Source organism: Garra rufa, chromosome 3 (genome assembly GCF_049309525.1).
Source record: "Garra rufa chromosome 3, GarRuf1.0, whole genome shotgun sequence".
NCBI lineage: Eukaryota > Metazoa > Chordata > Actinopteri > Cypriniformes > Cyprinidae > Garra > Garra rufa.
In genome coordinates, this window is record NC_133363.1 from 11449286 (window position 1) to 11465759 (window position 16474).

The window sequence follows — 16474 nt, forward strand, 5'->3', positions numbered from 1 at the left end:
TGTTTTTAGTAATTTTTTTAAAAAGCCACAGAGTATTTCTAGAGACAGCAAGAAGATCTTTGTACAGAAATAAGCAACAACAGAATTCTGCATATGCAACACAGTAAAACCTGCCGCTCAAATATTATTTCAGAGGCAAAAGAACAAATAAGACCAGCTGCCTATGCTAAACTATGACACTACATTACACAAATAGAGCTTTATATTCAAAACACAGGATATGTAAAAATGTTTTTTTTTTCTTTTCTTGAAATTGTTGAAAAAGTGCAATAAAGGTTTGACTGTTTACAACTTGACAGGTTATCCCAAATCGTTTTCAACCGAGCTTGTTCCTATAGTTACCCAGAATTTCTTACAGTCAGAATGACATTCAAGAAAATGAGACATTAAATTCATAAAACAAAATTATGATTGCTGTTACATATTTTCTTTGGGTAAAAGTACAGATCAAAACCATATCCAGCAGGGGAGGAACACTTGCGTTTTTTTGCCTCACACATTGAAATTCTATACAAGTACTTCATATGAAACAAATACAAGAAATATAATGGAAAATAAGGATGAACATGGGGAGTTCTGTATAAAAGTCTTGCATTTGCACTTTAAGTGCTAAGAACGTGGTCTGTAAAATCTCACAGTGAATGTCATTCATCCATTGAGCTATGATACAAGAATTCAGACCAATGCAGCAAGAGGAAACAAACCATATAAAGCACTTTTTCCAATGTACCAAATTTGTTCATTTAGCAGTTACATATGTAGAACCTGAAGTTTTGAGTTTCAGCACCAAGTCTGGCAGCATGCGTGATGGAGGTCTGCGTTCTCCTACCAACCAGTAACAGTTCAGCGTTACAGAATAAATATCACAGTGCTGTGTGATACACTTTTTGAAAACATTTCCCAGTTGGACTGAATTCTGCCATTCCACACAAATTGAATAAGGCATATCTGAAGGGAACTCCTATTGTTGTAGAAGGGGGAAGTAACGTCCATAGAAATCCATTAGCAAATGAAAAAGCAGCATGTCTCTGACTAAACGGAAACTGTCGTGAGAGGTCAAAAACATTGCTGTGGTGACGAAACGAGTCCGTTTTAAACATATATATACAAACTGATAAGTGTATATGCATATAAAACAATACAAAACATGTTTAAGAAAATAAGACATGGCACATTATATGAAAGAGACATCAATCAAAATGCTTAATACAAAATGAAAAAGGACAAAAGGACGATGTCCAACGTTCAGCTCACTGGAACGGGGCAATATATATAGATACAAAAAACACAAAGAAAAGACACAAATGAAACACTGTAAATTGTGCCTTACAAGCACCAACACGTACACCAGCGTAATGTAGTTTTCCTTTTTTCGTAGGGTAATAAAACGGTGTCTTTTCAAACGGTCTCCGCTGAAACCGAAGCGTTTTAGGAAGCTGAGAGAAAAAACAAATCGCAATCGTCTTGAAGTAACCACGTCCTTTCTCAGAATGTCCACTGTCCTCGATGGGTTTCTCCTTCCTGAGAGTAAGCATAGTATGCCAAACTAGTGTTTTTTCTTTTCCTATCTCACTCTCTTCTCTCTCTGTTTAGCGAATGATTGAGAACTCCTCCATGCTGTACGTCCTCCCCGTTGCAGGTGAGGTCTAGTGTTATTGTGAGGATTGTGCTCAGGCTGTCGTGATGGCGTTTAGGTCCTTCATTAAGCCCTCCAGATGGGCCATTTCCTCCGTCAACTCGTCCGTCTCGTAATTCTGAGGGAGATGAAGAAGGTTACTGCGGGGGGTGGGGTTGGGGTGAGCTGGGGTTTGGGGAACGGGGTTCATGAGGGGATGGTCAATGGTACTGCGGAAAAAAAGCAGGAATTCAAATAGCACAGCCACATGCGTGGTAATGGATGAAGGGGTATTATGCAGGAGAAACGAGAACCAAACAGCAGTTTTAATTCAGTTAAAAAAAATTGCAATAATCAATTGTAATAAGCGGGCAATAAATACAGCCGTTAAAAGGGAGAAGCGGTTAAAGGTTTGAGAGGGAAGAAAAAGATGTAAACATTTTATTATTAGCTTTTTGTAAATGTAAATATATTTGATATGTAACATAGTACATGACACTGCCATAACTCAAACGGGAGAGCATGGCACCAGCAACACCAAGGTCATGTTTGATGTATAATGATCAAACGTATACATTGAATGCAATGCCAAATGTTGTGAATAGGTCATTTTTACAATGCAGTACATTAAAAAAAAAAAAAAAAAAAAAAACATTTTTGGAGCAGATGGCTGACTTTGGTTTCTTACTGATATCCTGTTAGATCTTATAGATACATTTTATTGCCAATGTATAAATAATCAAACTGCATTTAATATGTGACCCTGAATCACAAAACTAGTCGTAAGTAGCATGGGTATACAGTATATGAAGCAACAGCCAACAATACATTGTATGGGTCAAAATGATCAAATTTTCTTTTATGCCAAAAATCATTAGGATATTAAGTAAAGATTATGTTTCATGAAGACATTTTGTAAATTTCCAACTGTAAATATATCAAAACGTAGTTTTTGATTAGTAATATGCATGGCTAAGAACCTTATTTGGACAACTTAAAAGGTGATTTTATCATTATTTAGATTTTTTTGCATCCTCAGATTCCAGATTTTCCGATAGTTGTATCTCAGCCAAATCTATTCAGCTTTCAGTCTAAAAAATGACCCTTATGAAATGATATTTATAGCTCCTAGATTTGACCAAAAATACATCTAGAAGAAGCTTTTTTTTTTTCTTTTGAACGTTACAGAGTTCAAGTTACTGTGTAACAGAAATTACTTAAGTGTACATGGGGGGATAGGATAGTTCACAATATTATCCTCCGCTTGAAGACTCTTGTATTGTTTTGCAATTTTTTTCGCAAACGGATTAAGTAAAATGCATCGGACTCAGTGTGCAAGGTTTCTATGTGTGCATACGAAAAATTCGGACTTAGTGTGCAAGGACCTTAAGATTCATAATGTACAGTCGTGGCCAAAAGTTTTGAGAATGACACAAATATTAGTTTTCACAAAGTTTGCTGCTAAACTGCTTTTAGATCTTTGTTTCAGTTGTTTCTGTGATGTACTGAAATATAATTACAAGCACTTCATATTTCATAGACAATTACATGACATTTATGCAAAGAGTCAGTATTTGCAGTGTTGGCCCTTCTTTTTCAGGACCTCTGCAATTCGCCTGGGCATGCTCTCAATCAACTTCTGGGCCAAATCCTGACTGACAGCAACCCATTCTTTCATAATCACTTCTTGGAGTTTGTCAGAATTAGTGGGTTTTTGTTTGCCCACCCGCCTCTTGAGGATTGACCACAAGTTCTCAATGGGATTAAGATCTGGGGAGTTTCCAGGCCATGGACCCAAAATTTCAACGTTTTGGTCCCCAAGCCACTTAGTTATCACTTTTGCCTTATGGCACGGTGCTCCATCGTGCTGGAAAATGCATTGTTCTTCACCAAACTGTTGTTGGATTGTTGGAAGAAGTTGCTGTTGGAGGGTGTTTTGGTACCATTCTTTATTCATGGCTGTGTTTCTGGGCAAAATTGTGAGTGAGCCCATTCCCTTGGATGAGAAGCAACCCCACAAATGAATGGTCTCAGGATGCTTTACTGTTGGCATGACACAGGACTGATGGTAGCGCTCACCTTTTCTTCTCCGGACAAGCCTTTTTCCAGATGCCCCAAACAATCGGAAAGAGGCTTCATCGGAGAATATGACTTTGCCCCAGTCCTCAGCAGTCCATTCGCCATACTTTTTGCAGAAGATCAATCTGTCCCTGATGTTTTTTTTGGAGAAAAGTGGCTTCTTTGCTGCCCTTCTTGACACCAGGCCATCTTCCAAAAGTCTTGGCCTCACTGTGTGTTCAGATGCGCTCACACCTGCCTGCTGCCATTCCTGAGCAAGCTCTGCACTGGTGGCACTCCGATCCCGCAGCTGAATCCTCTTTAGGAGACGATCCTGGCACTTGCTGGACTTTCTTGCCCTGAAGCCTTCTTAACAAGAATTGAACCTTTTTCCTTGAAGTTCTTGATGATCCTATAAATTGTTGATCTTAGTAGCCACAATATCCTTGCCTGTGAAGCCATTTTTATGCAACGCGATGATGGCTGCACACGTTTCTTTGCAGGTCACCATGGTTAACAATGATTTCAAGCATCACCCTCCTTTTAACATGTCAAGTCTGCCATTCTAACCCAATCAGCCTGACATAATGATCTCCAGCCTTGTGCTCGTCAACATTCTCACCTGAGTTAACAAGACGATTACTGAAATGATCTCAGCATGGTCACTCTTCATAACATTCTGGAGTATATGCAAATTGCTATTATAAACTTAAGCAGCAACTTTTCCAATTTCCAATATTTATGTAATTCTCAAAACTTTTGCCCACGACTGTACAGAGAAACGTAGTACAGAGCATTCTAGAAACAAAAGTACTCACACTCCCTGCATCTTCATGCAGTCTGCTGCTTTCCGAGACATCCGGTGCACTTGGAACTATGACAGGCATAGGAGTTCTCGTCCTTCCCAACGTACCGATAGAGGCTGTTTTAACTGAGTGAGGCCCTAAAACAAATCGCAAACCATTAAGTTATTTTTTAGAACACTTGGAGTATGACAACTATATCCAAGGTACTGGAATAAATTAGTTTATTTAAAAAACTGAAGCTTTTTCCATCAGTATCTTTTTGTCTTCCTCTTCAGCCACTTTTAACGGTGGTGTGCCAGAAGGCTCTGTTCTAGGTCCCATTATATTCTCAATGTATATGTTCCATTTAGGCTCAATATTCCACAAATAAATAAGTTTTATGTGACCCTGGACCACAAAACCAGACATAAAGGCCATTTTTTTTGTAATTGAGATTTATAGATAATCTGAAGCCTGAATAAATACGCTTTCTATTGATGTATGATTTGTTAGGATAGGACCATATTTGGCTATTTGAAATATTTGAAAATCTGGAATCTAAGGGTGCAAATCAAAATATTGAGAAAATTGCAATGCATATTACTAATCAAAAATTACATTTTGATATATTTACAGCAGGAAATTTACAAAAAATCTTCATGGAACATGATCTTTTCTTACCATCCTAATGATTTTTGCCATAAACAAAATTACCATTTTACCCATACAATGTATTGTTGGCTATTGTTACAAATATACTTGTGCTACTTGTGACTGGTTTTGTGGTCCAGGGTCACATATTAACTTTACTTGACTGTATTAATGTTTAAATTAAATTTAAATGAACCTTTTATAAAAAACAATATGTTAGTCATTATTTTAGACATCACAGATTGCATCACCCAATATGGATGTAAATATCTTGTGTAAAGAGGAACCTACCTGTCTGAGACAGCAGTGGAGTGCTGGGTAATGCTGCTGAGTCATACATGGGATGAGCTGGGATGGCAGGCACTGCAAAACTCTTGAGTGGGTGTGTGGGACGAACATGTGCTGTGGGTGTGCTGAACGCTGGCTCCTCCTCAGCGACTGAGCTGTGGTAGCTAACGTCTGTCTCTGAAAGGTCAGTGGTGCAGGACGGCTGCCCAGACGGAGGGTGCAGGTCAACACTAGGGGTGTTCCTTACTGACTCTGTAATTACAACAGCACATGGGTCAGTACATGGTGCGTACTGCATACTAGACACGTGGGTGTTGCATACAAGCAACCTTAACGATCATGAGAAGTGTGCTGGAAAAAAAACTGGTAATATCATGTTAAAGTGTACCACTTTTGAACAATCTTTTTAACCAGGACGTGGAGACTGAAGGGGAAAGTCCCAACCTTAATGTTTCTTTCTCAAATGAATTGTTGTTAGGTATTATCGCCATAAGATTTCTTATGTTAAAGGAGAAGTTCGCTTCCGGAATGAAAATTTCCTGATAATTTACTCACCCCCATGTCATCCAAGATGTTAATTTCTTTCTTTTTTCAGTGGCAAAGAAATTAAGTTTTTTGAAGAAAACATTCCAGGATTTTTCTACGTATTGTGGACTTCAATGGTGGCCAAAGGGTTGAAGGTCCAAATTGCAGTTTCAATGCACCATTAAAGAGCTCTACACAATCCCAGCAGAGGAATAAGGGTCTTATCTAGCGAAACAATCTGCAATTTTCTTTAAAAAACAATGTATATGCTTTTTAACCACAAATGCTCGTCTTGCACTAGGTCTGTAATGCACACGCGGTTAGCTTTTCGTCTGTGTACTTTGGTAAAAAAAAGGGTAGGGAAGGTCAAAAAACTCCATCTCATTTTCTTCCCCAACTCCAACTTGACTTTTCTTGCATGTTTGCTTTAAAAACACCACCTACAGTGCCTTGCGAAAGTATTCATTTTTTTCTTATGTTGCTGCCTTATGTTAAACTACTTTAAATTACTTTTTTCCCACATCAATCTACACTCCCTTCTCCATAATGGCAAAGCAAAAAATAGGTTTTTAACATTTGTGCAAATTTATTAAAAATAAAAAACTGAAAAGATCCCGTTGCATAAGTATTCATACCCTTTTCTGGGACACTCGAAATTTAGCTCAGGAGCATTCATATTGCTTCTAGATGTTACTACACTTCGAGTGGAGTTAAACTGTGGCAAATTCATTTGAATGAGTATGATTTAGAAAGACACACACCTCTCAGAAAAGATCTAACAGCTGAAAATGCATATCAGAGCAATAACCAAGTCCTGAGGTCAAGATAACTACCTGTAGAGCTCAGTGACAGACTTGCGTTAAGGCAATGATCTAGGGAAGAGTTCAGAAAAAAATCTGCTGCATTGAAGGTTCACAGAAGCATTAGCCATTATGGAAGATGATTGGAACAACTAGGACTCTAGAAAATGTCTGCCAGCCCCCATCCAAGCTGACAGAGCTTGAGAGGTGAAAAGGTGAGGCAAAGAATGGCAGATAATTGCCAAATGCAGACGTGCAAAGCTTGTCACATCATACCCAAAAAGACTTGAGGCTGTAAAGGTGCTTCAACTATGTACTGAGTTAAGGGTATGAATACTTATGCAATGTATTTATTTCAGTGTTTTATTTTTAATAAATTTGTAAAATTTGCAAATCTGGTTTTTGCTTTGTCGTTATTATGGTGTATGGAGTGTAGATTGATGTGGAGGAAAACTAATTTAAAGCAGTTTAACATAATGCTGCAACAAAACAAAACGTAAAAAAAACGAAGGGGTATGAATACTTTTGCAAGGCACTGTACGTCACGTGTGCATGATTACATAATGCGTGAGGTGGAGCTAGTGCAAGACGAGCATTTGTGGTTAAAAAAGTACATCAAGTCTTAGAAAATGATCGTTTCAATAGATAAGACCCTTATTTCCCGACTGTGATCGTGTAGAGCCTTTTGCAGCTGCATTGAAACTGCAATTTGGACCTTCAACATGTTGATCCCCACTGAAGTCCACTTAATTTCTTTGCGACTAAAGAAAGACATTAATCTTGGATGACACGGGGGTGAGTAAATTACCAGGAAATTTTCATTCTGGAAGTGAACTTCTCCTTTAACGTTAACGTTGTAAGGAGTGACTCAATGGGGGTTAACACATTTGTATCCAGGCACGATGAAGGTCTTCCCAAAGACCCCCTAATGCGCTCTCTCACCTGTGGACTCTGCCCTGTCTAGATGAGAGATGGGGGTGGCGATGGACCGCGTGCTGCTCTGGTGGTGGAGATAGCTGCGTGTTGGCGAGGCCAGGCTGCCCAAGTGATAATGATGGTGATGGTTATCGAGGGAATGGATGGGGTGAGCACTAATCACAGCTGCGAATGGACACAAATAATAGACCGCCGTGGTTTAGACCTTGCACACAAAGCTATGAGATTATGGAAAGCATGGTGCATCTATAACATCTGCTCATGCAAACAAAGAACAAAACAGATTGAAAGACACGCTATGTTGCTAGGTTAAAGAAGTAATGTAGGGCTAGAAACATACTCTAGACAAGTATGCAAATGCAGATGCAAATTCTTGGCCAACCTGTTGTTTCATTGCTGTTGTGCTAATTTAACTAACTTTAACAAACATGAGCAATTATTACTTATATTAAGAGCCCATTGCTCTACTATGGGAGCAGCTGATCTGAATATTCTCATGTATAGAGTCATTCACACTAGTGTACTTGAGTAGAGTATTTTTCTCCTACAACTACAATAATTAACTCAGAGAACCTGAGGACTATATGTTATTCCAAAGAGCATAAATTGATTAATATCCTAACTGAAGAAAAGAGGCCAAATTAAGGGTGTCCGGTCCCTGGTTCAGGATCGTACACTTACGCTGAGGGGGTTGTGCATCAAAGGGCATCATCATTTTAGGTCTCATTCCCCGACGGCCTGCCAGTGTAGACATGCTGTCCTCTGATTCGTGGCCTGTAAATCAGATAGTGACCAGCCAATCAGATTGAGACAGGCTTACCCACCCAACAGGCTCCCAATACACAAGCCATATGAAGACAACCAGCTGACTTCCTAGAGTCAGTTGCCAAGATCATGTGTTTTCACTATTGCAGTGGGATTCTGATGTTTGTCCATTAGGGGGCAGTGTAGACACACATATCAGAAGAGCTGTAGGAGTAGGCAGCAGCAGATGGATATCACCATTCATGCCACGAAAACAAAAGGCTGCAAGTTGCTCCATTTTAAGCAAGTAACATGCCAATCACAAGCAATAATGACAAATAGTGGACATGACTTTGAAGCATTCTTCAGAAGCAGCAGTTGGAATGATGTCATGGATTATGCAGTAGGTGAAGAGAGTTTAAAGACCCCATGAAATGGTAACTAATCTTTTTTCCTGTGTTGATGCTTGTTTTCTTACTGAAACAGGAAGTTGGGGGTGGACATATCAAGAGGGACTTTTTAGACAGCCTTAGGTTTACATCATAGCTACCGTACTAGTCAATTGTAGATAGTAGAGGGATCTAGTCCAAAGAGAAATACTATAAATATGTGGCCCTGGACCACAAAATTTTGAGAAAACCGCCTTTAGAGTTGTACAAATTAAGTTCTTAGCAATGCATATTACTTATTAAAAATTAAAGGAGTAGTTCACTTTCAGAACAAAAAATGACAGATAATGTACTCACCCCCTTGTCATCCGAGATATTCATGTCTTTCTTTCTTCAGTCATAAAGAAATGGTGTTTTTTTGAGGAAAACATTTGAGGATTTTTCTCCATATAATAGACTTCTATGGTGCCCCCAAGTTTGAACTTCCAAAATGCAGTTTAAATGCAGCTTCAAAGGGCTCTAAATGATCCCAGACGGGGAGGGTCTTATCTAGGGAAAGATCGGTTATTTTTAACTTATATACTTTTTAAGCCGAGCTAGACAAGACGAGCATTTGAGGTTAAAAAGTATATAAATTGTAATTTTTTTTTTAGAAAATAACCCTTCTTCCTTTGGCTGTGATCGTTTAGAGCCCTTTGAAGCTGCATTTTAGAAGTTCAAACTCGGGGGCACCATAGAAGTCCATTATATGGAGAGAAATCCTGAAATGTTTTACTCAAAAAATATAATTTCCTTCCGACTGAAGAAAGACAGACATGATAATCTTGGATGACAAGGGGGTGAGTACATTATCTGCAAATTTTTGTTCTGAAAGTGAACTACTCCTTTAAGTTTTGATATATTTATAATAGGAAATTTACAAAATATCTTAATGGAATATGATTTTTACTTTATATCCTAATGATTTTTGGCCACACAGTGTATTGTTGGCTATTGCTACAAATATACCTGTGCGACTTACAAATGGTTTTGTGGTCCAGGGTTACATATGTCAAAAATCTCCAGAAGATTGGGGGTTCACTAGTATATAAATGGCCTTAGACAAAACTCTGTGTTTTTATTTCATGGGGTCTTTAAAATCAAAGTTCTTACCACAGTAAGAGTTACGTCTCTGGAGCATAGGATCCATAGAGCCATCCACCGGGGTGATATCTTGTGAGGTTCGGGGGATTGGTGTGTCGGTCATGACTGGATTGGGTTCAGGCGATTTGTCGATGGGTTTTAGCTCCAAACGTTCGTGGTGGATCCAGAGGTCTGGTGGCTTTAGATCTTTGGAGTTGCCCTTATATTTGTGGGATCCATTGGCGGACTTACAGGCTGCACGTTTCCTGGAGATCAAATCAAACAGTTTGAGGGATGGTTGTGGCAAACAGATTTACCCACATGCCAGGACAGAGTATTAGGGTTGTTCGTCAGAGATCTGAACGTACTTTTTCTGCTGTGTTGTGGTACGGCGTGTACACAGGAAGGCGCCAACCACCACCAGAATGATGGTAAATGCACCCACAGACACAATTATGACGATAATCAGGATGTGGTTATCACCAGTGCTAGACATATCTGTTTTCCCTGAAACATGGAGATTCTATGGTTACAATGTTACAAGAAAAGGAACATTTGTCAAAGCAAACTGAAATATTGGTTTGTCAAATTCTCGCCTGTAAGTTTTAGATTGTCTTTTAAGCCTTAAAGGAATAGTTCACCCAAAAATAAAAATTTTGTCATTCATTTCTCAGTCTCATGTCATTCCATCATTTCAAACTTGTAAGATGTTTGTCATCTTCAGGACACAAATTAAGATATTTTTGATGAAATCTGAGAGCTCAGCACTGTTGAAGTAGTCCATGTGACACGTGGTTCAACCAATCTACGAGAATACACGAGAATCGTGATTTTTGTTTTCTTTGCACACAAAACGTATTCTCAAAACTTCAAAACATTTACGGTTGAACCGCTGATGTCGCATGGACTATTTTAACGATGTCCTTACTACCTATTTGGGCCATTTGAACGTTTCAGTTGCGTTGCTGTCTATGTCAGAAGATTTCATAGGTGGATTTCATGTCATTTTATGGGTGTTGTATATCATTGATAAGCCATTTCTAGTGTTTGAAAAAAAAAAAAAAAGCAATTACCAACTGATCCAAAACCTTGTTCTGGTGATGAGGGTCTTCCTGGTTTCACCGCCATGCCTGGAGCTAAAAGAGGTCAGATAAGAAGAATTGGCAGGTGGCACAACTCTCATGAAAGTTCAAATTAAAGGAGAAGTTCACTTCCAAAACAAAAATTTGCAGATAATTTACTCACCCCCTTGTCATCAAAGATGTTCATGTCTTTCTTTCTTCAGTCGTAAAGAAATTGTTTTTTGAGGAAAACATTTCAGGATATCTCTCCATATAATGGACTTATATGGTGCCCCTGAGTTTGAACTTCAAAGTGCAGTTTAAATGCAGTGTCAAAGGGCTCTAAATGATCCCAGCCAATAAAAAAAAGAGTCTTAGCTAGCAAAACGCGTCAAAAAATTTACGATTTATACACTTTTTGACTTTTTGAACTGTCTTCCTGTTCAAGACAGTTAGGGTAGGTCAAAAAACTCCCATCTCATTTTCTCCTCCAACCTCAAAATTGTCCTACATCACTGTTTTACCTTTTTTTTTTTTTGTAAATGACTTATGATCTTTTTTGCATGCTCACTTTGTAAACACTGGGTCGGTGCTTCTGCAGCGATGTAGGACAATTTGTAATGGGAGTTTTTCAACATACCCTAATTGTCTGAGGTTAAAAAGTATATAAATTGTCAATTTATTTAGAAAATAATCGATCGATTCACTAGATAAGACCCTTCTTCATCGGCTGGGATCGTTTAGAGCCCCTTGAAGCTGCATTTAAACTGCATTTTGGAAGTTAAAACTCACAAGCACCAGAAAAGTCCACTATATATTACTGAAATTTATTCCTCAAAAAACAATTTCTTTAAGATTGAAGAAAGACATGAACATCTTGGATGACAAAGGGGTGAGTAAATTCTCCTTTAAGACACGTTCCACCCATAACATGCAGTTTAAACAGATAAACCACAAGCTGTACTTCAGAGCAGAGCGTGACACTCATCTTTTGACCGAAATGTGCTTGGGGAAAGACTGTTAGTAGTATGAAGTTTTAGCCACATGTGAATTTTGCTGATAAACTCTTACTAAATGGCAGTCAGGCAAGCGAATAAGATGTTTTTCCTGCTATACACCAGCTGGATCTTTTCGTGACTGCTGATGAATTTCAGTGTGTTCAGGGAAACAAGCTGCTCACTTCAATTTGAAGACATTAGTGGAATAAAAGAAGAGAGAGCAATTACCTTGGTCATTAGCCATTTTGTCAGAGGATTCGGCTAGCAGGACAAAGCAGAAGGAGAGGAGACAGGTTAGAGGGAGAGAAGCGTGCAGTCAGAGCTAAGCAGGACCCTACGGGCAGCTTGTGCATGAGCCAGTATGAAAGATTGGTGAGGTCAGGTTAAATGCAAAGGGTTAAGCTTTAGATTAGGCTGAAAATAGCATATGTGTATATGTGACCCTGGAATGCAAAAACAGTCTTAAGTAGGATGGGTATATTTGTAGCAATAGCCAAAAAATACATTGTATGGGTCAAAATGGTAAATTTTTCTTTTATGCCAAAAATCATTAGGATATTAAGTAAAAATCATGTTCTATGAAGATATTTTGTAAATTTCTTACTGTAAATATAAAATGACTTAATTTTTGATTAATACTAGTATGCACTGCTAAGAACTTCATTTGGACAACTTGAAAGGCGATTTTCTCAAAATTTAGATTTTTTTCACCCTCAGATTCCAGATTTTCAAATTGTTGTATCCCGGCCAAATATTGTCCTATCGTAACAAACCATACATCAATAGAAAGCTTATTTTTTATGATTTATAAATCTTAATTTTACAAAAGTGACCGTTATGACAGATTTTGTGGTCCAGGGTTACACATAGTAACAGAATATATTCCAAATACCAAATCCTGCTATTAATTTTGCAAATCAAACCCTGCTGAAAAGAACAGCTTTAATTTCCATTCTGGTCCACTTTGGTTTAGGCTCGTTTGTTATGGTTTGCTAAGGATGAGCCATATGCAACTGTACTTTCTGATTCATAACTCAACATATTCTGGTCTTTTCAGCAGGCAGCGATGATTGTTATCATTCATAAGCTGAAAAGTGTTGCCATGAATGAGCTGGTTTACCTTTAGGAGTGCGGAACTGGACAGCATCAGACATGGGACCCATTCCCTTAGAGTTGCGTGCCTGGATCTTGAAGTAGTAAGCGGTATCAAGGGTGAGCTCTTGAATCTGATGGGTTAGCCTGTTCCCCACTACTGGCTCAATGACCCAGTCATGAACCTCTGCGTTCACATCAGTGCTGTAGTAAATTATGTAACCTGGGAAGACAGCAAAAATTGATACAGAGGATGTAATGATAAATTAACCAAATTAAAGAGATCAAAAATTAAAATTACCCTATGATTTAGCTACAATCAAGCCCTCCTAGATGTGTTTGACTCTCTTCTGTCAGATGAATACAATCAGAGTTATATTAAAAATGTCCAAGCTTCATAATGGCAGTCAATTGGGGTTGAGATTTTGAAGCCCACAAAAGCGCATCCATCCATTTTAAAAAGTGCTCCACATAGTGAATTGATGCATTTGTGCAAAATATCTATATTTAAAATAGTGCCGGGACTCGATAAAAAAAAATTATCTAATTAATTAGAGGCTTTGTAATCAATTAATCGAAATTAATCGCATTTTAATCGCATATAAATATTTGACCTGAGAACAGTGAGAAGTAAGTTTTTTTTATATGGATTTTTAGTATACCATTGAATAATGACTGAATACATAAGCTTAAGCAACAAAATATTGTTTATTTTTGTTCAACCAAGTCCAACAGACCAGTGCAATATTGCCATTAAGTGTAGCAATAGGATATTTAGAAATGTCCATGTTCTTTGTCCATGTTCACTGTGGTTTGTTTTTGTCTGAACGCTAGTTGGTGCTCCAGTACAATCGGTCCACCGAAACTCATCCAGTGAGGAACGTTCCGCGGTGCAAAAATAAGTGCGATTAAAATGCGCTAAAAAAATTTTAATGCGTTATTTTTGTGTAATTAATTAATCTAAATTAACGCGTTAAAGTCCCGGCCCTAATTTAAAACTTAATAAACCATCATCTCTAGCTTCCGCTTACTGTCGTACACATCTTCAGCCATGTGGAGTACCTTTTATGATGGATAGACGCACTTTTTGGGGCTTCAAAATTCACTGCCATTATAAAATTTGAGACCAAGACCAATGACATTTTGAAAAAAGATAGTCATATACATCTAGGATGGCTTGAGGGTGAGTAAATCATACTTTCTCTAACTGGTAGTATATTTGTAATATAACTTTGTCACCTGTGATCTTGCCATTGGCTTCTGAAGGTGGCTGCCAGTTGACGATGATGGTTCGCGGTCGTCCCTCTTTGCTCACTACAGTCACATCTTTAGGTGCAGAACTTGGGACTGGGGAGAAAGACAAAATGAATCAAGACTACAACATACAAAAATTCATTTTCAAAAGTTTATTGTTTAGTGAGAGCATTTACATGTACACAAAACTGTTTAAAGGGTTAATTCACCCAAAAAAGAGAATTCTGTCATTAATAATTCACCCTCATGCTGTTCCAAACCCATAAGACCTTTGTTCATCTTCAGAACACAAATTCAGATATTTCTGATGAAATCCAAGAGCTTTCTGACCCTCCATAGACAGCAAGGGTCCTTTGACATTCAAGGCCCAGAAAGGTACCACGAACATCGGCAAAATAGTTAATGTGACATTAGTGACTACAAGAATACTTTTTGTTTGCCAAAAAAAGAAAAAGAAACTACTTTATTTACCAATTCTCCTTCTCTGCGTCACCCTAGGCGCTATTTTTGAGAGTTCCTTTCTGGGCTTTGAACGTGGAAGGACCCTTAGAAAGAAAAGCTCTCGGATTTCATCGAAAATATCTTTGTGTTCTGATGATGAAGGACAGTCTTACGGGTTTGGAACAGCATGAGGGTGAGTTATTAATAACAGAACTACTTGAGTCATTAAAGTGAAACAATGAGGACACAACTTGTCTCATCTAGAGTACGTACTTGTTTCAAAAGTTGTTCCATGTGCAGTCATGCTCCAGGTGCTGGTCCTCCGGCCCTTGGTCACCATTACCGAGAACTCATACAAGGTGTTGGGCTTAAGTCCGGTCACCGTGTGAGTTAGTGTGGTGGTATTAGCCACCTAAAATTAACAAATCAACATCAGTGCTATAACAACTAAAAATGATCCACCTTGTCCTGTAGGTAGCCTAGATTCTGTTAACCATACCTTAAACTTGGTATTTGCGGGTATGTTGGTCTTCCAGCGCACTGTGTAGTAGCGTGCATCTGTGATCTTCTGGTTCTTGGGCAGCGAGTTGTCAGCCCAGGTGACTTTGATGGTGTCGTGGCTCAGAACGGACGCCTGAACGCCCACAGGAGGCAGCATGGGTAAAGGGTCTGGTACTGGAGTGTATGGAGCATGGAAAAGTTCGTACAAATCAACATCAGGGTCTATGGGATCTGCAAGCAAATTACACAATGTCCCATGGCAAAAAAATAAAAAGGTGAAAGGTGATAAAAGGTGAGCGCGATTACACGAACAAGGGGAGGGTTGTAGGTTGGGAGACAGGTAACGAAGGGGGAGAACGAATTAATGGGTTAAAATGGGAGGTGAGGAGGGCAGGATTGTGGAGATGGGATTGGGAAAGGAGAAAGAGAGAAATCTCGGATTAGAACAGAATATCAAGAGGCAGTCACAAATCCATCCAGACCTACAGAGAACTACGTCTACAGCGAGTCAAGGAACTACGTCAATTTGGTTTACTACCAGTTACTGTACATACAAATAAAGGAGGAAAATGGTCAGACAGTGACAGTTCATATACAGAAAGTCTGGAATACAGAGCACAGTTGTTGAATTCTGAGCAAAATTGTTAGGATTTTGCTGATAGACATTAGACTCCTCATCTAGAATTTAACATGGATAATAACAATGCTGTTAGGGATACACTATAGTCTGAACAATCAAGTGCACCAGATAATGCTCCTAGATCACACTTCCAGTTGAGGTCAAAAGTTTACATACAGCTTGCAGAACTTGCAAAATGTTCATTATTTTACATTATTTTTATTTAGTACTAACACAGCTGATTTTTGTTTGTTTGTTTAGTGATAGTTGTTCACGAGTCTCTTGTTTATCTTTCACAGCTAAACTGACTTCATTTTTTCAGAGAAATCCTTCAGGTCCCACAAATTATTTGTTTGTTTGTTTGTTTTTTCAGCATTTTTGTGTATTTGAACCCTTTTTAACAATGACTGTATGATTTTGAGATCAATTTTTGACACTGGGGACAACTGACTCCAATGTTGTTCCAAGAAGGAAGCGCTATGCATTAAGAGCCGGTGGGTTTAAACTTTTAAAATATGAAGGGTAAATTTAACTTATTTTGTCTTCTGGAAAACATGCATCTTCTGTAGCATTTAAAGGACAGTACTAAATGAAA

General features: G+C 38.5%; 1 protein-coding gene across 1 annotated transcript in view; it reads right to left on the reverse strand.

Moving 5' to 3' along the window:
- Positions 1-16474, reverse strand: part of LOC141330991 (neogenin-like) — a 75543-nt gene continuing 59069 nt past the window's right edge. The window contains exons 15-27 of the mRNA XM_073835810.1: positions 15259-15491; positions 15033-15171; positions 14304-14411; positions 13093-13287; positions 12201-12233; positions 10987-11049; positions 10282-10420; positions 9944-10179; positions 8340-8432; positions 7665-7823; positions 5401-5649; positions 4492-4616; positions 1-1754 (exon numbers count right to left, since the gene is read on the reverse strand). Coding sequence (XP_073691911.1) covers positions 1671-1754; positions 4492-4616; positions 5401-5649; positions 7665-7823; positions 8340-8432; positions 9944-10179; positions 10282-10420; positions 10987-11049; positions 12201-12233; positions 13093-13287; positions 14304-14411; positions 15033-15171; positions 15259-15491 — 1856 coding nt within the window. The 3' untranslated portion in view covers positions 1-1670. The remainder of the gene's footprint in view (positions 1755-4491; positions 4617-5400; positions 5650-7664; positions 7824-8339; positions 8433-9943; positions 10180-10281; positions 10421-10986; positions 11050-12200; positions 12234-13092; positions 13288-14303; positions 14412-15032; positions 15172-15258; positions 15492-16474) is intronic.